Raw genomic sequence first — 24004 nt, 5'->3', positions numbered from 1 at the left:
CCCTCCACCACCCTCTCTCTCCAGCGCCGCCCCCCGCCCCAACCCCCCACCCCCTTCAGGGGAACCCGGAAGTTCTGACCCGGGCGGCCGGAGGCGTAAACGCTCAAGTGAAGAGTTCAAAACTTGCTCCAGCCTCTGGGCGCCCGCGCAGACTCAGGCCCCGGAGCCTCCCCCAGCCCGGCTTCCCCGCGGGACGCTCAGGGACCGGCTCTGTTCTGGCCTTCTCCTCGCTTCCTACTGCGGGCCGAGGCTTGGAGGCAAGTGGGGGTGGGGAGGAGGGAGGCCGGGGCGAGCCCGAGGCAGGGCCGAGGAGGCCCCCCGTGGGCCTCTGCCTCGGCCGCGGCAGGGATATGACCGAGGGAGTCTGTGCGGTTGTTAGGGGCTAAGGCTAAGGAGCTTCCGGCCGACTCCGGCCGCGTCCGGGGACCAGATCTGGGGTGGGGTCGAGCGGGGACGGGAAGGTGGCCCGGGTGGGCGTTCCGCGGTTCGCACTCGCCTGGGACCGGGTGATCTGCAGTTGGTAGTAGTCTTTACTCGGCGCCGGGCCTTGTCCGCCGGCTTCGAACACAGTCTCTGGCAGCAGGGACGCCATCTTGGGACGCCACAGCCGTCGCCTCGGCAACCAGGAAGGGGCGGGACTTGGGCTGGGGTCATGGGGCCAAGTCCTGGTAAATCGGGCCCCCAGCTTAAGGTCTAGAGGGCTTCCAATTTAACGTGCTCCAGGCAACCCCGTATCCTCTGAGAGGCCTAGTCCAAACCACATCCATGCAGTTTATACCCTGGGGACCCCATGGACCCAAAGGGGAATTAGTTCCTGCTACCAAAAAAGAGACGGGAGTGGGGGTGGAGGGGGTGACCCCGGCGGAGGGATACCAATAGAAGCCTACACATACACCTTCCTGGTCCCTCGTAGGGATCGGGAGATCTGAAAGCGGTCGGGGGGGGGGGACGGGAAACGGGGGTTGGGTGGTGGAGGGGTAGGGGGGGTAATATGTGATGTGCCGCGGGTCGGGCAGTGGGGCCTGTCCCGCGGAGATGCCCCTGGCGAGGAGAGTAAAGTAGTTCCTCGCCAGTGTTAGAACGGGTGGGGGGGCGGGGAGGGGGAGGGAGGGAGGTGAAGGCGGAGGGGGACGGTCGGCGCGGTGCTGCGGCTCAGCTGATAATTGAAGGGACCGGAGGATCCGCCGCCGCCGCCACCGCCGCTGGGGGGGGGGGGGGGGGGGGGGAAGAGAGTGGAAGTTACTGCCGCGCCACGGAGTCCGGAGCGGAGACTCGGGGCCGAACTAGGTAACTGAGACGCGCCTGCCGGGGCCGGGCCGGGAGGCCCACCGCAGCTGGGGGGGGGAGGGAGGGGGCGCTGGCGACTGAGGGGGGAGTAGGGGTCGCAGAAAATCCCCGGGAGCCTTGTCGTGTCATCGCCTCCGTTCGGCCCCTTCTCGGGCCTGCTGGATGCCGGGCTCGGGCCCGGGGGCGCCGGGGCCAAATGCGGCCAGGCCCGCGGTAGGGGGGAAGCTGCACTGTGGAGACGTGAATTGGAGAGGTTTGGGATTCGGGGGTAGGGGTTTGGCCAGGGGAGGGGGATGAGAGTGGGGTAGTGAGCTCCCCCCGCCCCCGGAAATGAGGGTCCTTTGGAGGCAGTAAAAGGGGGTGTGTGTGTGTGGGGGGGAAGACGACTAGGAGAACGGGGAGCCCGAAATGGGGGTTCAGGCATCCGAAGGGGTGTAGGAAGTGAGTAGTGGGGGGCCGGAAGTGCAGGTGGGGGGGTCTATGGAGACGGAGAGGGTTCCCCGGAAATGGGACGAGGGGCCCGGAAATGGGGGGGAAAGGAGCACTGGGAGGCCCGAGGCGGCCCGGAAAGGGAAGCCTGGGAGCCGGCGGAGGCACCCCAGGGTTGGAGGAGCGCCGAGCAGCCGAGCGGGGCCGAGGGAGGCCGCGGGCCTTCTAGGCTGGGCCGGCCGTGGTGTGTGCGCCGCGGTGCGGGGATGGAGGCGGGGAGGGGCCAAGGGGGGGCGGGGACGTGGAGACCCCAGAGGAGGGGGCGAGCCAGGCCCCCCCTAAGAAAAAGTGAAAAGTTGTGTCTTCGGGAGGGGAAGTGACCCCGGGTCCGCCGAGGCTCGATGGCTCTCGGCTCGAAATGCTTGTCACAGCCTCGGCTTTTCCCGATGTGTTTGCGTGTGTGTGCGCGTGTGTGTGTACGTGGGCATCTTGTGCGTTAAATAAACACGTCCTTCCCGCATCCCCGGCCCCCCACCCCCTCCCCCAGAAATGCGTGTAAAGGGGGGAGTTTCAATGACAGTGCCCGAGGACACGGACCCCGAGCGTTTTCTCGCGAATAGTCCACCCACGCCGCGAGGTTCTCCTTTGAAGAAGCAATTCCCTTTCCTACTCATTTTTAGGGGGAGGTTAGAGCCCAGCACCCACCCCCATACCGGCCTAAGTGACGCCGGTGCTCGAACTCCTGACGGGGGAGGGAATTGGTTACTCCTGGCTACTGTAGTGCACAGAAGAGGTTGCTTGCAATTCTTAAATGAGATTTTTGGAGTGATTAACGCCAGTTGGCCGTGGAGGTTTGGCTTTAAGCATCGCGTCTGAAGGAGGGTAAAGTTTAATTGCATTCTGTGGAGGAGGGGCTGGGGGCTGGGGGCTGGGGGGCGCCGGCCCGGACTGGCGCAGGGAATACGTTCTGGGTGTGTTCCAGCTTTCCCCGGCCGCCTCGGGCTCTTCGACTGGCTTCGGGGCTGCCCAGCCACCCGATCTCCCTGCTTTCTCAGCCTCGTAGGCCCCTGGCTGCTGGGTTTTAACTTTTCATTCTTCTCGAGAGTCTCTCCCGACCTGTTTTGGGGCATTTAATCTCTCCGAGGCTTTGAGAGTTGAGGCTTAAAATCGCCATACTTAAATAAAGGCAGTTTAGAAAGTTGAAAGAGCTATTGAGTAGGGGAAAAAACGGGCGCTTGGAACAAAGGTCCTAGTTGTGTGGGAGAATAAGGCAAGAGGCCTATATCTGAGGCCTGTGTGTGTCGCATTTACACCGTGGGGGAGGGAAGCATTAAGGGGTTGCTTTATTGGTTGTAGTGGTTCCTGTCAGAGGTTAAAACATAATTAAATGCTGAGGGCTTTTTTTAAAGGTTTCTTTTGCTATATATAGTTTGCTCTGTGTATAGTGCTACAATTGAGTGTGAGTTTTAGTGTAGACAGCAGCGACAATTTTCTTCACTCACCTCCCTCGTATAAAGTACCAGAAATATTGAACTATTATGGACTTACTGTCATCTTTGTAAATGTAATTGTGGGATTTCATTTATTTTAAATTTTAGTATATACAATATTGTTGGAGCTTGTTGGGTTTTATACATGTCTGATATCTAAATGCTTTCATATCCATCTAGAATTAAAGTATAACTATAATTAAAACCCTGTCATTATTTCTGTTCTATAGGCTGTTTTTCAGGAGCTTCAATATGTTGTGTGTGTGTGTTTTAAAATACTTAGCTAAGTTGTCATTTACTTTGTATACAACGTTTTTGTCATTTTTATAGTTTTTAGAAAAATGCACATTTGTATTTTAAACTTAACCAGCCTCTAACAGATGAATATAAATATAAATATAGCAAATTTTGGAAGTTGAAAAACTTAAGGTTTTAAGTACATTTTAAAGTTCTGAATCAGATCTAGATAATCTGTAAAAATATTACGTTGACCAAGAAATTCTTGGTTTCCTTAGTATCATTATAATCAGTTTCCTCAGAAATTGAGGATTTGAAAATAACCAGTAGGAAATTCTTCTAAATTGTGTTACTTAGTTGTATTTTTAAAAAGTCTGTTTAAAAAGCTGATTTAGATATCATTTATGTATATATCATTTACATATAGTACATATCCTTGTGTAAATGTAGAAAACATAAGAATGAAGTGAATTGATTTGATGAAGTCAGTGAGGAAAAAACATTGGACTAAGAATGAAAAGACCTGGGTTCCAGTCCTGGTCTTATTAAAAACTACTTATTAGCCTCTGAACTTGGGCAAATTGCATAATCTTTCTGAGTATGAGTTTTAATCTGTGAAGAAAATAGATTTAGGCAATTTCTAAGGTACCTTCTCACACTAAACTTTTAATAGTTCTAGTGGAAAAGAAACTAGGATCTAAGGGCTGTTCAGGGCTTTTTCCATTGGTGTTCCAGATGAAATCAGTGAATTTATCACATGATAAATTAAATAAAGCAGTAATCCTCATTCAGTAAAAGTAGAGAGAAATTTTTCAGGTAAAGAAACTTGAATTCCAGCTACTAAAAATCTTACTTTTTGTGTTTATACGTTATTTTAGAGGAAGGAAACAAGTAGTTACTAAGATACTTCTACAGGAATTGTGCCAAGCTCTTTTCAAATATTATCTCATTTGATCCTCAACAATCCTGGGAGTGAGGTGTTATTATTATAATACACATTTTACAGTTGAGGAAACAGACTGAAACAGCTTGAGTGGCTCACCAGGTTTACACAGCCAGTCAGAGGTCACATTCAAACTCACCTCTTCTGGACTCCAGGCTCCAAGCCCTATTTAGAAGCTGTCTAGTAGTTTAGTTAACTTTAGAGTTATCTTAATCCAGGTAAATGAATAAATCTGACAGCTGAAATTGCCAAAGCCAGAGAAATAAAAATGACACTTTAAAACCTAAAGAATCAATAGAAACTACAAATTAGCACAGTGATTCTTTGTTTTTTGGACTTTTTTTTTATCTTACAGTCTAGATAGTTAAAAGAAAATGTTCCATCCTTCTCTTCCCTTCCCCCCCTTTGTCCTTGATATATTAACTGGGAAATATGAAGCCTTGTTATATTTCAAGATGTACTTACTACATTCTGTCTCTGTCTCATTTCTTTACCCTTACCCCCCCCCCCCACATTTATTAGGCCTGCCCTTTTAAATAGGGACCTCTTTGTTCCTCTGCTTGTTCTTTCACTCATACTGCTCTTCACCACTGCCCATCTGGAATGTGCTCCACTACTTCAAATTCTGTACTTCATTTAAGATGTGGTTAAGGCTCATCCCTCCAAGAAAACTTCCCTAATTCTACCACAAGGGACTCTTTATTTTGAATTTCCTAAATAGTGTGTATAAAATCTATACCTAAAGTATTATGAATCTGCTTCTTGCCTCATAATTGTTCTTCACTTGTTTCTTCAGCTAGATTGTAAACTCTTTGAGGGAGGACAAGGATCTTCCTTCCAGGAAAACGTTATCTAGAGTGCAGTGTTTCCTAATCAAAAAATATACTGTAGCTGTTGGTGCTTTTGGCAGCTAGGACTGGACTGGGGTGGGGGGTGGTTGAGAAGTGGGTAGTTGAGAAGTGGGTTGGGTATTTGGAGCTTAAGAGCCACATGGAAACTAGGTAAAGGAATAGTTTTAAGTTTATAGCCGTTTGTCAGCGTGTGAAATTGCTACAGTGTATTTGCATATGATTTCTTCCTCCTGCATGCCCTTAGCACTTTGCAATTCTTAGGACACTTAACCATATTCTGTCGTCTTGTCTTAATTCTTCCAGATTAGTGTAGAGAGGCCCAGTGGAGAGAGGTTTTTATCCATCCTTGAGTCAAACCACCCAGGTTCAGAAGCCTCTCACAAATACCAGCTTGGCCTTTGGCAAGTCCTTCATCTTCACAGTGCTCCAGGTGGTGTTTTATTTAAGATAGAAGTTGCCGAATAGTTAGACATCTGCAGGAATTCCCTACAGTCATGAAACCAAACGACGTCTGTCCCAGGACCAAAAACCTCCCCAAATCTTAGGTAACTCAGAGCTTCAATTGGTGTTAATTATACTTATACCCTTTACTTTACAGAGATTTTGTGAGGAAAACTATGTAAACTTTATTGTACAAATATAACCATTATCACCATCATCTCATGGGATCCTGGATTTAGAGTTGTAAGGAACTTGAGAGGTTATCTAGGCCATTCATCCTCATTTTACAAATGAGACTTGGAGAGCAGGGCAAGGATTCAAGCTTGGGGCCTGCGACTTCCAAGGTCAGTGCTCTTTGCAGTGACTGACACTTATGACAGGACCTAGTATAAGTAGTTCCCTTTGAATCAGGGTAGATACTTATGCTCAAGTTGGAAAATAGCTTCAAAAAAGCAGCTTACTGCTTTTTAGACGCCAGGTTAATGTCAACTTGCACTCTAGGTGTATGGTAGAGCTAGCTTCCAACTGAACCCACTTTGCCTTCCTGGGTTTCTTAGTCACATAACTTTTAATAAGTTTAAATATTGTTGAGCTAATTAATGCTCAGTCAGGTTAGAGTCAGTTCTCAGGGCCACCTTGAATTTGCCTTGACTAATCTATCCTATCTTTGCTTTATAAAGCCACTACCTTAGCTTTTCCTAAATAGTCAATTGCTAATTATCTCCAAGTGAAATATTTGGTGTCATTCTGTGCTTTTTAAAGCGGACCCTGAAGGGGGCCAGGTAGAGTGAATGTATGCTCAGATACACAAAGCCAAATAATTAATTTTTGGGTTACTGATATGACTCTGTTGTTTAATATAGAGTAATCAAGAGCTTGACCAAAACTCTTTACAGATGCAATTTTATATTATTTCCCTAAATAGAAAGAATTTAAAAATACATGCAGAAAGGTTCAAGTATCAAGTATATCTTGTGGATTTTTTGGTATCTTATTTTTACACTATCCTCATTTTGATTATAGGCTTCCTTATCGAGGTAAGGATAAAACCCTGTTGTTTACTTCGACTCCTCCATAGTATAGTGATTCCTGTACTGTGGGCACTCGGGGCTGTTTGACCAACCCCTCCCACATCCTTTTTCTCCCTGCTTTATCTCCTTGCTTTACAGAGCCTGCTCTATGAGCTCCATGATCTGTTATTTAAAACTTTTCATAACCACAACCTGGCTCTTTTACTCTGCCTTACTCCTTTAGCCTCACTTCTGTGATCCAGCTATACTGGCCTACTTGCAATTTCTCCCACTTCATCTTTTGGCTCCAGTGGCTTTGCATCAATCAGCTGTCACCTTCTACTTCCCTTCCTTTTGGGTTCCCTGACTTCCTTCAAGACTGAGTTCAAATACTGTCTTCTGCAGGATGCTTTTCCAGCTCCTCCCAGCAGCTAATGGCTTTTGCTTTTAGATTACCTTGATCTCCCTACTCTTTCCAGATCTTCTGGATACCTAGTTACCTACATATTATCTCTCCCATTAGAATATAAGCTTAGGCAGACTTTTTTTTATGTCTTTGCATCCTCAAGTGCTTAGCACTGTCTTCCATGTAGTTAAGCACATAATAAAGGTTTGTTGACTGACTGTATTCAGTGTTATCCTGATAATTGTGTCATACTATCTATTGATTATATTTAGTTTAGATATTGGATATTGTTAGACATTGTTTCCAAAGTATTTTACAATTAAAGTTACTATGAAGCAACATATGTAAAGCACTTTGCAAACCTTTAAGCATTCTGTACATGCTGGCTGTTAGTAGTAAGCATAAGTGAAATATTAAGGTACTTAGTATTTTCAGTAGAATTGTTTCTTTTTCACGTAGAACAAGTTAACTGTTTTGAAAATAATTTTTTAAATGTTCATGTTTTGTTTTGTTTGTTTGGCACCCTTTGTCTTTATATAGCATAGTAGATAGAGTAGATAGAGTGCTGGACTTCTTGGAATCAGGAAGATCTAAGTTCAAATACAGCTTCAGATAACTTAATAGTTATGGGACCTTGAACAACTATGGATTCTGTCTCACTTTCCTTATCTGTAAAATGGAGGTGATCATAATATCTACTACCTCCTAGGGTTGTTGTGAAGATCAAATGATGTTTGTAAAGTGCTTTAGCCAAACCTTAAAAGTGCTATATAAATGTTAGCTATCCCTTTCCCTACCCTCCCTGTTAGGCATTTTTGGTAATGGTAAAAGAAAGAGGGAGCAGGGAAAAGCAGTTCAGCTAAGCCAGTCAGTTTATCAGCCGCATATGACAGAATGTGTAATATTCCATACTCGATGTCTCCTCACTTCATTTTTTTTCCTGGTTCTGCTTCTTTCACCCTGCATCATAATACTTCTCTCAATTAATATTTGTTGTTTTTTATAGGACAAGAATGGGTGAGCTTTAAAACCTGAACTGGGCCTGACTTGATTGTGATTTCTATGACATCATTAAATCAACTAGGCTGGATAAAAGAAATAAAAACATATCTACCAGACTACCATATTTTAAGTTTGGACCTTGGGGTTCGAATGTTTTTTGAAGTACTGGAATAATCAGGGCTGTGTTACTTTGTTGTTGGTTTTTTGGCTAGTTTTAAAAGGCTTTTGGGACTAAAGGTTTTAAAAAGGTTACTTACTATTATTAATACTTTATGGTGATCCCTAGTTCCAGTGATAAAATAACTTTAAATTATCTATTATGATGAGCTGTACTTGGCACATTTTTAACATCAAAGTGATTTTGCTTTGCTGTTCAGTGCCTTTTCAGAAGGTCTCTTCTGTCTGTTGAAAACGAATTTTAATGGTAAATGTTAGTAGAACACATTTGGGTGCTGAATTTACTCTCAAAAGATAATAATGTATTATAAGCTATATAAATTGTTTGCATTGCCCATTGCAGATAATTGAGTTGTTTGGATAATTTGAAATTTACAATGAAGGCCTAAATAATATGCCCTGATGCTATTGTTAAATAATTTGAGTCTCTAGCAGTGTTAAAATGGTAGGCTGGCTTTAGCTCATTCCCATTGTTTCCTATTAGAAAGAATACTCTTGTTGCAACAAACGTAATGATGTCATTACCCATACATAGATTCTGAAAGCTTTTATTTATTTGTGAGCATAAGTGCCAATCACCAACCTTCTAAGACCTATTCAGTTTGAATTTATATTTTAATCAACTTGTCAAACACGATGAATTTTGGAAGTACTCCTTTGCTCCTGTATACAAACTCCCATTAAGTCAATCCCTTCTTTACTACGTCTGCATAAACAGATTACTTTGTGCTATATTCGTTGTCACTTTCTCAATCTGATCAATTGTAGGGGTGGTTTGCTCATTTAGGACTTTCTACTGATCAACAGCATGCTTGTCCTTTAGTGATCTACAAAATAATTTTGAGTTTGCATTCCCAATCTGTGTCTATTTACTTATCTGCAAATTGTCGAACAAAATGGCGTCATCAATTATGTTCTTCCCCAAAGTTCACTTTCAACATTATTCACATATGCTATAATACTAATAATTATGTATTATTATATGTATTGTATATAGATATATGTATATATGTATTATGTATAAACTTGAGGAAAACACATTTTAAAATGATGCAAAACTGATTAATATTTAACTCCAGAGCCAGTAGGGAGCCATTTGAGTTTATTAAGTATGAGTGACACTATCCTACCTGCATTTTGGTCGCCAGGTAGAGGATGGTTTGGAGTGGGAAGGGTTATTAGTTAGCAGGCTATTGCAATAGTCCAGGCAAGAAGTAATGAGGCCTCGAACTAGGGTAATGACTGAGTGGAGAAAAGGCGACAAATGCCTAAGATGAGGAGGTAGCAACAGCAAGATTTAACAATTGATTAGATGTGTGGGGGTGAGGGAGCACAGAGCAGTGGAAAATGACACTTAAGGTAGTGAACCTTGGTAACTGGAAGAATCATGGTATCCTTTACAGCAATGTGGAAATTTGAAGAAGAAGAAGGGTGGGGGAAGATAATAAAATAAAAACCCTCATCTGCGTATTATAACCCATCCATGCTTACTCATTCTGTCCCACTCAGACAAAAAGGGAAAATGGAGCTTTTATGTACTGGTCACTCACTCCCTGAGGAGCTCCCCCTTTAAAGGGTACTTGCTATAAGGCCACTCGTTCGTGGATCGGTGGACAAGGGAGTAGTTATGCTGGGTTTATCAGTAATTTGGGGGGGGGAAGAGCTTTCCCAGTGTCACAGCTGTTGTTGGTTGGGGGTATGGACAATGGAGTGTGGACTTGGAGTCAGGGAGTATTGGAGTAAGGTGTGGTTAAGATGGACAGAGCTCATGGTGGGCTTGATGCAACATATCTTTCCATCTTCAGAATGGTTAGTTATAGTTTTTGGATTAGATGACAGTCCCTAAAGAAGTTTAATAACTTACTTTAGAGACTTGTTCAAGAGGGCAGTGACCATTCATCCCTTCTGAAAGTCACTCTCTTGTAATAACTTGTGTCCCTATGTCCTTGAATGGAGAAGTTCATGCACTGTAATTTGTGGTCTGTTATTGGAGAAATGATAATTGAATAGATGACTTTGGGGAAAAAAATGAACTCTTTATATCAGAGAGGCAGGATGGATGGTATGTGTGTATGTATAGTGAATAGAGAACTGGCCTAAAAGTTGGGAAATAGGAGGTTTATTAGAGTTGGGTAAGTGATGCAGTGGATGGAGTGCTGGACCTGGAATCGGGAAGACTTCGGTTCAAGTCCAGCCTCAGATATTTAATAACTGTGTGACCCTGGGCGTGTCATTTATGCTCTGCTTTAGTCACTCATCTGTAAAATGGGAATAAATAACAGTACCTACCTCCCAGCAGAGATCAAATGAAGATAATATTTGTAAAGATCTTTGCAAATCTTAAAACACTGTATAAATGCTGATGTTATTAATGAGAGGGAATGGAATAAGCATTTATATATCACCTTCTAAGGTTCAAGTACTATGCTAAATAAATGCTTTTATTAATTGATGGTAATGATATTCCGTCTCTGACCATCACTTGTGACCATGGGTAAGTCTCTTAACTTCTCATTGCCTTAGACAACTTTCTTAGTTCAAAAATTGCAGAAAAGGCCTCCATTGGCATTGATAGTGGAAATTCCTTACTAGAAGTACTCTGTCATAATGAAATTAAGTTAAAAAAATTGTTATGGTTATATTTAGTACTACTTCAGAGAAAATTTCCTTGGTAGGCAACCTAAGAAAAAAATAAATTCTAGCGGCATAATTAGCTGGAATGGTATATGACCATTATTTCAGTGGTGAGCTTTGCCTTTGCCTGTCTTTGTAGAATTTTTCCTAAAGCTCCCTGGCATTCCAAGATTGGGTAGCTTATAATGACAGTCTAGATGTTTCAGAATTAATTTTATCATTAGTAGGCATAAACCATGTAGAGAATTTTTAGGGCAGTGTAAAGTAGTCTTTTAGCTTTTCCAAGTTCTTAGGAAATGTAAAATTCAAATCTGTCCAGTTGAAATATTGCTCTCTTCTCAACTCTTTCAGTAGATACCAGTGTGTAACATTTTGACCTTTAAGAAAAATGACCTCTAATACAGATAGTTGAAAGAGCCCTTAGAAAACATCTATCCTGGGGCAGCTAGGTGGCACAATAGATAGAGCACCGGCCCTGAAGTCAGGAGGACCTGAGTTCAAATCGGCCCTCAGACCAAACACTTGACACTACTAGCTGTGTGATCCTGGGCAAGTCACTTAACCCTGATTGCCTCGCAAAGAAAAAAGAGAAAGAAAGAAAACATGTACCCCAACCACTTCATAGTCAGTTGGAATTCAGTACAGGTAAACCCTTGTTTTCATCAGTCTTGTTTTATGGAAATTTAAAAAAAAAATTTTTTTAAGGATAAAGAGGTGTTAACTATTTTTTAATATGAGGACCATTTTTAACATCAAAACTTTTGCAGATGCTCACGTGATAGTATTTGTGATATTAATATGTTGATTGAGGGAATGCCTAATGACCAAAAACAGCTATGAATTTAGTAATATTTTTGTAGTTTTTAGTAATGCTAAGTATATGTGTATTAATCACAATAATATCTACATAGATGTGAAAATGATGGTAGGTATTGTGTGACATTTTTTTTTGTTTACAGTTTATAGATTGTCTCATAGCTTCCTAGGTGTCTTAGAACAACTCTAGCCGATTCCTCAGTTAGGGAACTGTTGAATTAAGTTGTCATTCTTCATTTTATAAAAGTTGCCTTCTAATCATGAACTCCTTCATTCAACTAATATTTATTGAGCACCTACTTATGTTCCTGGCATTGAAGTAGTTGACTACTTAGGATTATCAAGAAATTTAATAAATTTTTTTGGCCTCCTGAGGCTAAGATCAAGTATAGTTGGTCAGGGAAGGAAGGTACACATATACAAATGAAATAGTGCCAGAAATGTAGCAAGGCAAGGATCTGCTTGTTCCAAATAAATGACATTTACAGTAAGAAATTATTTTACTGGATAAAAAGGTCTCTGGGGTTCAAAGTACTAAGATGAGGCTTCATTAAGTCAATTGGAGACCACAGTAGGATTTGCATAGGAGATTTGGAGGGCAGGCCATTTCTGTTTGAGGCAAACAGTAAAAGCGTAGACTTTGTGACTGTGGGGAGTGTACATGTGAGGTAGTGATAAGCCTGTCCTAACTGGAGTGAAGGAATGAAAGGGAAAAGACTGGAACAGCATGTTTGAGACCAAGTTGTGGAGATAAAGTTAAAAAGTCTGTCCTTTAGGATAAAGCTGGCAATGGGAAATTAGTGAAAGTTATTTAATAGAGGAGTGAATAGAATGAAAGCAGTATTCTAGGAATATTAACATGGCAAATTGGGCATAAAATGACTTGTTTGGAAGATTTTACATGGCTTCAACATGGAAAAATTCTTCTTAAACAATTTTAAGGAATATTTGTCAGTCAGCTACCATTTTTTAAGCTGTGTGGCAGGAACTTTGCAAAGAGCTGGGGATACAAAGAAAGGCAGAAGAAACCCCAGCTCTCCAGGAGCCCAGTCTGTTGTCATGTTCTGCCTTGTGCTTTATTAAGTCAGGTGGAGGGGACTGGGAGGGGTCAAATGTGAGTGCTGCCTGAACTAGGTTAAAATATAATTGGGATAAATAAAAATACAACAGGACATAGAGAATGTTCATATGTAGTTTTCTAGGTCAATATAAGGTCTGCAGGGGTATTTATGTACAGTTTAGTGGCCCCATTTCTTTCTGAGTTTTGATACTTCTGCTCTAGAGCAAGGTACATACTAAGCTATAAAAGCTTTAACCTTGGTGGGGGGGGGGGGGTCTGCAGGTGGTCTGGACCAGCCTAGCCAAGTTTTGGAGAGACTTAGGAAGAGAAATTTGGCTGCTAGATGTTCTTTGTTTGTTACACTACTTCTATCCTTGATATTTCCCTTCCAAGGCAGTGTGGGATTGTGATCTGCGTTAGAAAATGGATTTTTATTCACACCAATGAAATTGCAGAATAAGTGAATGAAAAGGTGCTTACTATTTGCCAACCACCATGATAGCCAAGCAAGTCAGTCTTTGATCTTAAGGAGTTCAGTCTTGAGTTGAAGAAGATAACACATAAGAGGGTTTAAACTGAAAGGTGAATGGAGTGGCTCTTATATTATAAGGACAGAGTGATGTAGATCTTTTGAAGTGTTGACATTGGTTGCATAGGACAGGCCTAAATGCCAATAACTATTGAATTTTTTTTTTATGTGCCTCTATCCTTGGGCCAGCTGCTATGTAAGCTTGTGTACAAAGGCTATATAAAATTGGAGATCTGACTTCATGAAACTTAGTCATGCTGGGTAAAGGGATTTGGAATAGTGGTGGTGAGTTGAGTGGGGTTGTGTACATTTTTGAGGAAGCAGGAAGGTTGTTGTATGAGAGGGGACAAAAAAGAGGCTTCTTGTTGGGGTGAAGTAGCAGGAGATAAGATTGTGTAAGAGGGCCTTCATTTCTGGATTGAAAAGTTTTGGCAGGAGCAACAGGTCATAGAAGGGCCATTTGTTTGCCCTCAAATGTGGTAATGGCATGAAGAGATGGTGTATTAAAATGATTCTTGTTTGAAAGCATATGAAAGGAGAAATAGAAATGCTGTACGTAAACATTGTATTTGGATTACATACTTCTTTTATTGAATTGTGTGCAAGTGTTAACGAATCACTAAGCTCCATCCCCTTCTTTCTCCTAATTTTTCCTTTTAAATGCTATTTTATTATGCCAGCAAAAGCTTGCCAGTTGTTTAAGCCAGTAATCCAATCAAAGAATTTGTTCCAATTCTAGGGGGCAACGAGTTTGAGCATAAAGGATTGTTCAGTCAGTGAGTTTATTAATACATCTCTACATGTGATCCATATGCTTTTTTGCAGAGTGTTGAATGAAACTGTTGGTTGTATTAGGTTTTGTAGATCACACACTCGACTCTACACACTCAGTCCTATTTTTAGGAGGAACTTTCTCAGTTAGCTATGTGCAGTGCAATGAAATAGTATATACCAAAAGTAAGTACTTGTTAAATATTCAGTTTCTGCTTTAAAAATTGATTGTTTATCCAATTTTTATCAAGGAGTACTTTGATATGAGATGTTTAATTTTAAATGTGTAAATCTGGTCCAAATGGTTTTGATTGAGGTCATTGTTTAAGACATTGTCGTATAGGACTCTTGTGTTTATAGTATTTAAGTTTTCTAGATTACATTTTGCTTTTCTGATTAGATTGCTGGTGTGCTATCATATTGTAGTTTTAATTAATTGGAATCATGGATACATATAGTTGATGCTTAAATATCAGATATATATCCTTTTATGGATTCTTAGTGGGGAAATACTATCCTTTCAGTATTAGAAAGGTCCAGCCAAGATGCTAGAAATTTCTACATGTTTATGATAGTCTTTTATTATACTTACAAGTCCCAACCTTTGGTTTAATTGGTGTAGAAAGATTCTGGTGAGGAATTTTTCTCTACCAGTGTAGATGGTAAACTGTTGCTCAGGGTCAAACAGCCAGTTTGTGGCAGAGGTGACTTGAACCTCTGAGTATTCCTGACTGAGGTAGTCTCAGTTCACTCTGTTATGTGCCTATCTTGATTGTCTTGTGTGCCAACTCCTATTAAAATCTGGCAGGATAAATTTAGGATGGTGGCTTTTTGTCAGCTTAAATTTAATAAATAGCATGAAAAGTTTCAGATATTCTAGTATTAGAATAAGGAGCAAAGTTGATTGTATTTCTACAGTGTGAGCATTCTACTTGTGTTTTCACCATGAGGCATATATTTCCATCCCCTTCACCTACTCGGATGAAGTAGATTAGCTAGAGAAGAAATATTAGAACTGGTGGTAACTCACTAACCCTAAAGTTGGGCCAAATGCATTTGTTTCCTTCCTCCAGTAGATGGCAATGGATATGTTAACTGAATATTTTACAGTACTTCTTAAATTCTTGAGTCTTTTTTTTGCCAATTATTAGGAGTGTTAAATTATTGGATGTGATTTAGAGTAACTCTGTCTTTGCCCTGGTAATGCTTGTTTAAGAAAACTAAATAGCTGGCCATTGTTTTGCATTTTCCTGCTTCCTCAAAGTTTCTCCCCCCAATGTTGAAAAAGCTCTGCACTTCCACTTTTTCCTGTGTAGTGACAACATTTGTCTGTGCCCCGGCAATTCTAGGTTTTTTGGTTTCACTGGTTAATATGCTTCTGCTTCTTTTTAGCTACTTGCTATTTCTATTGATTCTGTTGCCTGTTCATCAGACCACTTCTTTTTTTCCAGGTATTTTCGTTCATCACCTTATAAATTCTATTGGATGGGAGGAAATTTATCAGTTAGGTGATAAAATAACCTTTGCTCTCCTTATGGCAGCTATAATAGAGCTGTTTTATTCTATGCTGAAGAAGTTTTTAAAAATAGGTAGAACAGTATAATTGCTTTACTACTTTCTTTGGGACAGGCCAACACCTGACTAATAGGCCAATTTATGTTCAGCTTTTATTGTTCAGATGTGTTGATGGTATATGATTTGATCTATGGGATTCTTGTATTTTGAGTCATTTTTTAAGGTGGTTGACAAATTATCTTGAATATGCCATATGATAATAAATTATTTAGAAGGCTTAGGTTCCTTGTTGCATTTTTTAGCAGAACCTTAATATCTATATTTTTAGTGTTCTTATTTTTGGGTTAGATCCTTCAGAAGAATAGCAGTTAAGTGTCTGTTTTGGTTAGGCTTAGAGTAACTTCATTTAAAACCCAGCCTTCTGTGGAACAGAGATATATATATGTGAGTTCTTTGAAGGCAAAGCACAAAGCTCCTCACTATTAAACTCTGTTTTTATCTTCTGATGACGAGGCTTCTTGAGTTTGGAAAGGCTTAATAAGTCATTAGAAGATTGGCCACCTAGTGATCGATTTTTTTTTTGGTAGAGCAACTTAATTAAGATAGACACCAAGATTAAAATAGACATGAAATGAGGGTTTTGTCTGTGCTTGGAGATAGTGCTTATACCTGTTAAGTCAATAATTGAATGCCTGAAATACTGAAATATATTTAGTGTAAAATTTTTTAGGAACTAGGTTAGTTTTTGCTCCTTCAGAGCACAGCATAAAGATTTTTTTCCTCAGTCTAGTATTTATTGAATGTCCATTGTCTCAAGTGTGGTTGTATGTAGGTGTGTGTGTAGGGGTATAATACAGAATGATAAAGAGGCTGTGCCCTCAAGAAGCTTACAGTTGAGATTATGTGTTAACTTTTTTTTTCTCTCATGAACCTCCTTGGCAGCATGTTGAAACCTTATGGGACCTTAGAATAACGTTTAAACGTATGAAACAAAATACATAGTATTACAAAGGAAACCAAAGATTACAAAAAATAAAGATAATTTCTTTTGTCACATAAGTTTATAGGTCCTGGACTCTACACACGGACCTAAGTTCAAATGTCCTGCCTTAGATGTATGTTCTTGTAATGATACAAGACTTCACTATAGTGAATTACAAGGCAGCACTGTGGAACAGTGGGAAGAGTGTTGGCCTGGAGTCAGGAGGACCTGAATTCAAATAAGTGCCTTCTGGCACTTACTGGCTGTTTGACTCAGTTTCCTCATCTGTAAAATGGGGATAATAATAGCTCCTACCTCTGGCTTATTTTGAGGATCAAGTGACTTGATATTTGTAAAGTGCTGACACAGTGCCTGGCACATAGTAGGTGCTATATAAATGCTAGTTATTATTATAAATTAGTTACTTCAGTGGCTAAAGAAACAGAGCTAAAGGGTTATGTAGCTAATAGAGATAGACACTGTATTCTTCTCAACAACTGGATAAGCTTCCTGATTCCATCTTGAAGGAGGTCTCCAATATTTTTAAAGACCTATTGCCCCATGAAGACATTCTGATGGGATTATTTACAAAGAAAACTCATTCTCACTGGAACAGACCTAATCTTTGTAACTTTTGAGACCCTAAGGTTAAATTATTCTCCTCCAAATCTTCTGACATCCTATCCCTGTTATTCAGTCTTCCAAATGAGGAAAGTGTCTGAGCAGCCCCACCTGATAGGCTCCTTTGGCCCCTGGTGATATCACCCTAAGCCTGTGTAAAAACCTACATATATGTGTGTCTCCCTTTGTTTCTTGGCTTTGTTAGCCACCTGGCAACTGCCTCATCAACTGATGCTAATTAAACTTTTTCTTCTAGCTTTGGCTTTTGATTTATTGACCTCCAGTCAGAAGTACTGAGATGGGTAGAATTACTCTCCTGGAGGATCTTAGGATTTTTAGGTTGAGGAATTTCCCAACAAAAGCCTTCCAGAAAGTGGGATTTGAACTGAGGCTTGAAGGAAACCAGGGAGTAGAGGTAAAAAGTCAAGAGAGAATGCTTTAGGCTTGGGAACAGTAGTCTCTGAAAAATCAATAAATATTTAAGTGCTTTCTGTATACCAGACTCTGTGCCTAAGCACAGATGTAAATATAAATAAATATGAATGGGACATGATAGAGTCCAGATCAAAGGAATGTAGCTAGTGGGAAATGAAAACATGACTGGCTTGTTGAGCCCTCTTTTCTTTTTTTGGTGAGCCCTCTTTATTAAATGGAGGTTTTGGGAGGAGTTACGTGCTCTGCCCTCCAGTCTGAGAGGCAGAGAGTACTAATGCAGAGTGAGGACCAAAGCTAATTCAGTCTGGCAAGATGATGAATTTCCTGGTATTGGTTTCTTTGGGCCATCCATGTTGGAATCCAGTTCAGGGGGAGATGCAAGGTGTTATATACAAGGATAAAAAAGATCAGCTTAACTATATCAAAAGGGACAAGTGTGAAATAGGAATAAAGTATAAGAAGACTGGCAAAGTAGAGAAGGACAGGTTGGGAAGAGCATTTTATATTTCATCTTGGAGGTAATAGGGAACCCCTGGAGATTTTTGAATTGGGGGGGAGTGATGTGCTTTATGAACATAACTTTCAGAGCTGAGTGTAGATGGGGATGGAAAGGGGGAAGTAACAAGCATTTATTAAGCACCTACTATGTGCCATGCATTGTGCTTTACAGATATTATCATTTGATCCTCAGAACAACAATAGCCACCTTATGAGGTAGTTGCTATAATCTCCATTTTACAGGTGAGGAATCTGAGGCAGGTGTGTTTAGTGACTTGTCTAGGGTCACATAACACATGTAAGTTTGGATTTGAACTTGGGTCTTCCTGACTCCAGATTCAGTGTTTTATCTACTATGTTGTCACCCAGCTGTCTAGGAATAGAGATCAGGCTTGACCAGATCAAGACTGACCCAGAGGAGGAAAAAAGAACAAAGTAGTAAGAAGTACACAGCAGAGAAGAAAAGAAAATAAGGAAGCAAAGAAAAGATGGACAGCTCTCAACATAATTCATAGCACTTATTAATTACATAGGCTTTCTTGAAATGGAAATTTATTACTGTATATTTTGAATCCCCTCACATTCTACTGTGCACATGACTTTTTTTCTTATGTATTTAGGTTTCATTATTTGTTTATAATGTTTCTTTTTCTTATTGTGTGTTTTAAGTTTCAGTAATAAAAAAAGAAAAAAAACCTGACTGACCCAGAGCTGTCTAGCTTATCTTCTAATTTTGCATCCTTCCCTGCTCTCTTGGAATGAGATGGCTTAAAGATGAGTTCAGTCAGAATGCTGGGGAACCTCATCATTGGGTAATTTATTGACCAGATGCTCAAACTAATGTCCCTTCTTTCTTGATGGTNNTTTTTTTTTTTTTTTTTTTGCTTTTTGGTGAGGCAGTTGGGGTTAAGTGACTTGCCCAGGGCACACAGCTAGTAAGTGTTAAGTGTCTGAGGCTGGATTTGAACTCTGATCCTCCTGACTCCAAGGCCAGGGCTCTATCCACTGCGCCACCTAGCTGCCCCTCTTTCTTGATAGTTTACAAATAAGACATGCAGTTAATTTCTCACAGAATCCTTGGAGTGATAGATCAGTCACACAGCATTTCCCAGGTAAAATCATCTTTTAGGAGACGCCTGACCATGCCATTCTGCTGCTGAAGAATCTTGAATGGTTCCTTGTCAAACTGCTCCGCTTGGCATTGAAAACATTTAACAATGTGACTCTTCTAGACATTTCACAGTATACCCTTCACCCATTCAGCTCAGCCAAACCGGTTTCCTCCATGTCTGTCCAAACAGCATCCCATTTCTTGCCCCTGTGACTTTGTAGAGTCTCTGACCCTATCATGCCTGGAGTACTTATGGGTGCATCTCATCTATGCTTCTTCCTAATCCCGGATACCACCTCCTCTTCAAATTGCTTAGTTATTTATGTGTTATGTACCACTTATTGAAGGTAAACTTCTTGAGGGCAAGGCCTGTTTTTGTTTTTCCTCTTTGTAACTCTAGTATTACCACACCTTGCACATAGAAGGCATTTGATAAATGTCTGGTTGTGGTAGTATAATTTTATTTCTCATGTTCCAATTGACATTTTGAACCTTTATCATAGAGGACCTTGACCAGCTTTTTTTTTTTTAAACAAAGTATGCGATTTCTTTGTGTGGGCCAATGTTATTTTATGGAATGAAAGATTAATAGTGCATGTCAATGTGGATAATACATTTTTGAGTTTTTGTCTGGTTTTCTACTTACTTTTACATAGTGTAGGGTATGTATACCTAGGTAGGATAAGAAACTTGAGAGGAATTTGTAGGTTCAAACATCTGTTCTATATAGGTAATTTTTTTTTTTTAATATTTTGATCATGTTTTTCTGAAAAAGTAAGTCTGACAATAGGAATTTTCTGATGAATTAGAATTTGGCTAGTCTAGTGGATTCATTTACCGAATTTGAGGCTGGAATGCACTTAGCTTCCTTCAAGGCTTGGTTCATTTCATCTCATTAGTTCACCAGCCTCTTCCTACTAGAAACCATAGTTAGTACTTTGCCTCCTCAGACTATCTGATATTTACTTATTTATATACCTGTACTAATATTCTTTATTCTCTTGATGGCTTGGGTGGTTTTTTCTTCTTTTTCCTTTTTTTTTTCTTTTGAGGGAAGGGGGTCAGTGTGTTGTATACAAGTTTGTGTTACTGGTTTTCCTTGTTTAATGTGCTACTTGATGTTTTGTGTTTTAATACAAATTTATGTTACTGGATAGCTATTTTCTCAGGTCATATTTGCATGTTGGACTGTTAGGTATAGAATTTCAGCAATGGAAAGGAACTGCTATGATGTCAGAGGCACAATTTAAAAATTGTTGCAGAATTACCATTTGGTGATTTAAAAATTTTTCTGGGGGGCAATCTGTAAATTTGAATCAGGCATTAAAAGTTTTTTTTTTTAAACTACTGTTTACATGTTCTGTTGTATATAGTCAGTGTATGATATATATTTTTTATACTTGTTTCAAGCTCTTTTGGGAAATAGTAGCTACTTGGACCAGTAACACATTTTTTCAATGTGTTATGCTCTGTTAAAAAAAATTTTTTTTCTCAACAAAGGTATACTAAAATTTCTGGCTCCAGCTATTGTAAAAAGGTTAATGATACTACATAGTAATACTACCCACATGATTTTTTCCCCACCTAACTGCTTAATTCTATTCAAGCATCAGAACTCATTTGAAAGCTATCAAAAATAAACATGTTTCCTTTCCCTAAGCTCCTTTTAAAAAAAAAAAGAAATTTGGTTTTATTGATGTAACGTCTTCTCCAACTTTGAACCATCCCTTTTGACAAAGCATCTGAAATGGTGACAGTATCTAACAACATATGTAATAATCTAATAGCCCCCCACTTTTCTGCTTTAAAGAGATATTTTTTATTTTTTTCCATATCTGAATTGAACTTCCTTTTTGGTGATCTCCTTTCATTGCATTACAGATGTAGGATTCTAGGTTTAGAAGGACCCCAAAGACCATACAACATTCTCAATTTACCAATGAGGAAACAGACCTAGGGAGGTTAAGGGACTTAGCCCCAAGGTCATAAAGGTGGAATGCAAACCAAAGTCTTAATTCTTCCACTGTGTTTTTCTCTCTTTGTTCTGCTTATTTTGCTTTACAAGTGCAAATAAGTGTCTACACATTTTTCTGAATCCTTTTTTTCTCTTTAAAAAAAAAGAAAAACTAACTAGATGATTTCATTGTAAGAAGGAATTCCTGATGAGGAAATTTCCTCCAATTACGCATATTGGTACTTGCTCAAAATTTATAGTCTCAGAAAGTTGCTTGTGGCACTGAGAGCAGAGATTAAGTGCTTGCTGGGGATTCATAAATATTTCAGAGGTGTCACCTTCCTCCTTTTCCCAAATTTTCTCTATTATAGTCTAGGATACTACTGTTCTAACAGTTACCTAGGCTTCAACCTCATTGTCATTCTCAACTGCTTTCTTGTACTCGTTCCACTTACCAGTCTATTGCAAAATCTTGTAGGATTTATCTTTACCACATGAAGAATGGGGAGTCTGTCTAAATTATCTCCTCATTCCAATTCATCTTCCACTTGGATGCTAAAGTGATTTTCTGTCTGACCAAGTTAACACCTCCCACCCTCCACCCACAAACAGATATACACACACAATCTGCAGTAACTCCATTATTACCTTTAGGAATATAAAATGCTCTCTGTCATTTGAATCCCATCACAGTTTGACCTTTACCTACATTTACAGTCTTACACTTTCTGGTACTGTCAAACTAGTCTTGTTGATATTCCTTGAACACAAAACCCCCACCCATCTCCTGACTACTTTACTGCCTTTTTAGTGGCTGTCCCTCATGCCTGGAATGTTCTTCCTCCTAATTTCCATTTCCTTCTTGGCAGGCTTCAGTTCAAATCTCACCTTCTGCAAGAGATTTTTCCCAGTCTTGCTGATCTTTTCCCAGCACCCTCCCTCTTGTTTGTACATAAGTGATTTTATGTTATCTCTATTATATGAATTCTTTGAGGGCAGAAACTCTTTGCTTTTCTTTGTATCTCCAGAACTTAATGTAGAATAAATGCTCCTTGTATGATAGGGTGGTGGTAGTTATTATTGTTGTTTTGAAGTTCTCCTTTCTTCTCCCATCCTGCTGCTATCTTTGTGAAAATTTTTCCCTTCTCATCCCCCGTATTTACTTTGTCTAATCCCTAATCTCTCATATGATTAAATATGCTAGAATTTTGTATAAAGCAAAAGTAACAAAGTCCAGAGAGAAAGCCTCAGATGGGGGACGTTCTCTCTTTAAGCATAAAGAGCATGAGTTTAGTCAGCCAACAAATACTTAAATCGAAGACCCTGTGCTAAGCTCTAGGAATATAAAGAACGGCAAAACAGAATTCTTGTCCTTTGGGAGCTCCCATTCTACAGGGGACACAACATGTAAATTATAAGGTACATAGAAGATATATACAGTATAGGAGGAAGGTAATTTCAGAGGAGGAGGCACTGGCAGATGGGAGAGGCCTGGGAAGGGCCTTTCGCAGAAGGTAAGATTTGAGCTGAGTCTTAGAAAAAGCCAAGAAAAGCAAGAAGTGGGGGAGGGAGGGGTTAGGGGTGGGGAAGGAGAAGGGGAGAGAGAGAGAGAGAGAGAGAGAGAGAATATGAGAATTCTAGGACCGAGGAGAGAGAATTCTAGGACTTATTATTTTGGTATCTTGGAGGCTTTTTGTTTAATTTGTTCTCAGCTGTATTTTTCTTTCATTAAGGCTTCAAAATAACTGAAGTATATAACAAGATAGGAGATAAGAGACATTACCGTTCATCATCATTACTGCTAACACTACGTTCTAAAATAAGCATTTTATTGATAACTTTTCTCTCCTACATCACTGTCACTTCCTATTAACTCTAATTTTCCTTCATTTGGTAGCTTCTTCCATAACATAAAAGAATAAAATAAAAGAAAACAAAACATTTGTTTTTTATATTTTTATATATATATGTTTATAGTCTCCCACTTCCCTGGTGAGAAGGGGGAAGGAGGAACACTGATAAGCTCAGCACACGGAGGCCTGATGATCAGAGTTCTGATAGTCTTTCAGTGTTTTGTTTTTTTTTTTAAACTGTTCTTTGTATAGCTTCTTCATCAGTTTAAGTTTTTCCAAATTTGTCTGAATTCATTTCTTAAAACATTAATATTTCATTACATTTTTATATCTTAATTAGTTAAAACACTCCCTAAATGCTAACCATCCATTTAGTTTCCATTCTTTGCTGTCACAAGAGTGTTACTACCAGTATTTTTGTATTAATGTGATCTTTATCTCTCTCTTTGATTACCTGCAGGTGTTTGCCTATTAATATTAGTGCTACCAGGTCAAAGAATATGTAGTCTAGTGACTTCTAAAATAGTTCCAAGTTCAGATCAGTTCAGATCTCCACCAGCATCATATGTCTTCCCACTGCTATCATTTATAGCATTTCCTCCTTTCCCAAAACCCTTTTGTCCTCCCTGCCAACCTGGTAGATATATGAGGTAAAAACTTTAGGTTTTTATTTCCATATTTCTTATTTGTGTTTTTGCAATATTATTTTGTGGTTGTTGAATGTTTGCATTTCTTTTTTTTGTAAATTCTTAAAACTGCTTATTTATATACTTTGACCACTTGGCTATTAGAAAATTGCTCTTACTTTTATTTCCCTGTGTATCTTGGATATTGGACCCTAACAGATGTTTGGTGTGAATTTCTTTCTCCGTTGACACCTCTTCTTACTCTGAGTACATTTGATTTTGTTTGTACTAAAGGGTTTTTTTTGGTTGTTTTTTTTTTGGCTAGA

General features: G+C 40.0%; 3 protein-coding genes across 12 annotated transcripts in view; 1 reads left to right on the top strand and 2 right to left on the bottom strand.

The window, feature by feature from the left end:
- Window positions 1-599, bottom strand: part of FBXO36 (F-box protein 36) — a 101441-nt gene extending 100842 nt beyond the window's left edge. The window contains exon 1 of the mRNA XM_027876120.1: window positions 497-599. Within this exon, the coding sequence (XP_027731921.1) occupies window positions 497-592 (96 nt within the window). The 5' untranslated portion in view covers window positions 593-599. The remainder of the gene's footprint in view (window positions 1-496) is intronic.
- The window catches only part of TRIP12 (thyroid hormone receptor interactor 12), a 185227-nt gene that overhangs the window by 104 nt on the left and 161119 nt on the right, over window positions 1-24004 (top strand). For 8 of the 10 annotated variants that reach the window (XM_027876119.1, XM_027876117.1, XM_027876116.1 and 5 more), the window contains exon 1: window positions 1203-1287. The exons of 1 other annotated variant lie outside the window; for it this stretch is intronic. The gene's annotated coding sequence lies outside the window, so the exon portion shown is untranslated. Of the gene's footprint in view, window positions 1-1202; window positions 1288-24004 lie in introns of those variants that run through there. One more of the 10 variants, XM_027876112.1, reaches the window with a different exon arrangement.
- On the bottom strand, window positions 687-2846 carry LOC114053158 (WAS/WASL-interacting protein family member 1-like). Its single transcript, XM_027876055.1, has 4 exons — window positions 2197-2846; window positions 1808-2123; window positions 1244-1765; window positions 687-1202 (listed from the first exon to the last, which is right to left on the bottom strand). Exons 1-4 carry the CDS (start codon window positions 2844-2846, stop codon window positions 687-689), a joined length of 2004 nt encoding a protein of 667 aa, XP_027731856.1.

Source organism: Vombatus ursinus, unplaced genomic scaffold (assembly GCF_900497805.2).
Source record: "Vombatus ursinus unplaced genomic scaffold, bare-nosed wombat genome assembly UNPS02014810.1, whole genome shotgun sequence".
Classification (NCBI taxonomy): Eukaryota; Metazoa; Chordata; class Mammalia; order Diprotodontia; family Vombatidae; genus Vombatus; species Vombatus ursinus.
This window is presented reverse-complemented; position numbering and strand designations above follow the sequence as displayed.

Excerpts from the sequence above, each read along its gene's own strand:
- LOC114053158 (XM_027876055.1), bottom strand. The coding sequence starts at position 2,846 with ATGCCCCAAAACAGGTCGGGAGAGACTCTCGAGAAGAATGAAAAGTTA. Across the intron at positions 1,766-1,807 it reads CCTTTCCCCCCCATTTCCGG|ACCCCCCCACCTGCACTTCC; the intron begins GCCCCTCGTCCC and ends CCGTCTCCATAG. Across the intron at positions 1,203-1,243 it reads CCGGACTCCGTGGCGCGGCA|CGGCGGTGGCGGCGGCGGCG; the intron begins GTAACTTCCACT and ends CCCCCCCCCCAG.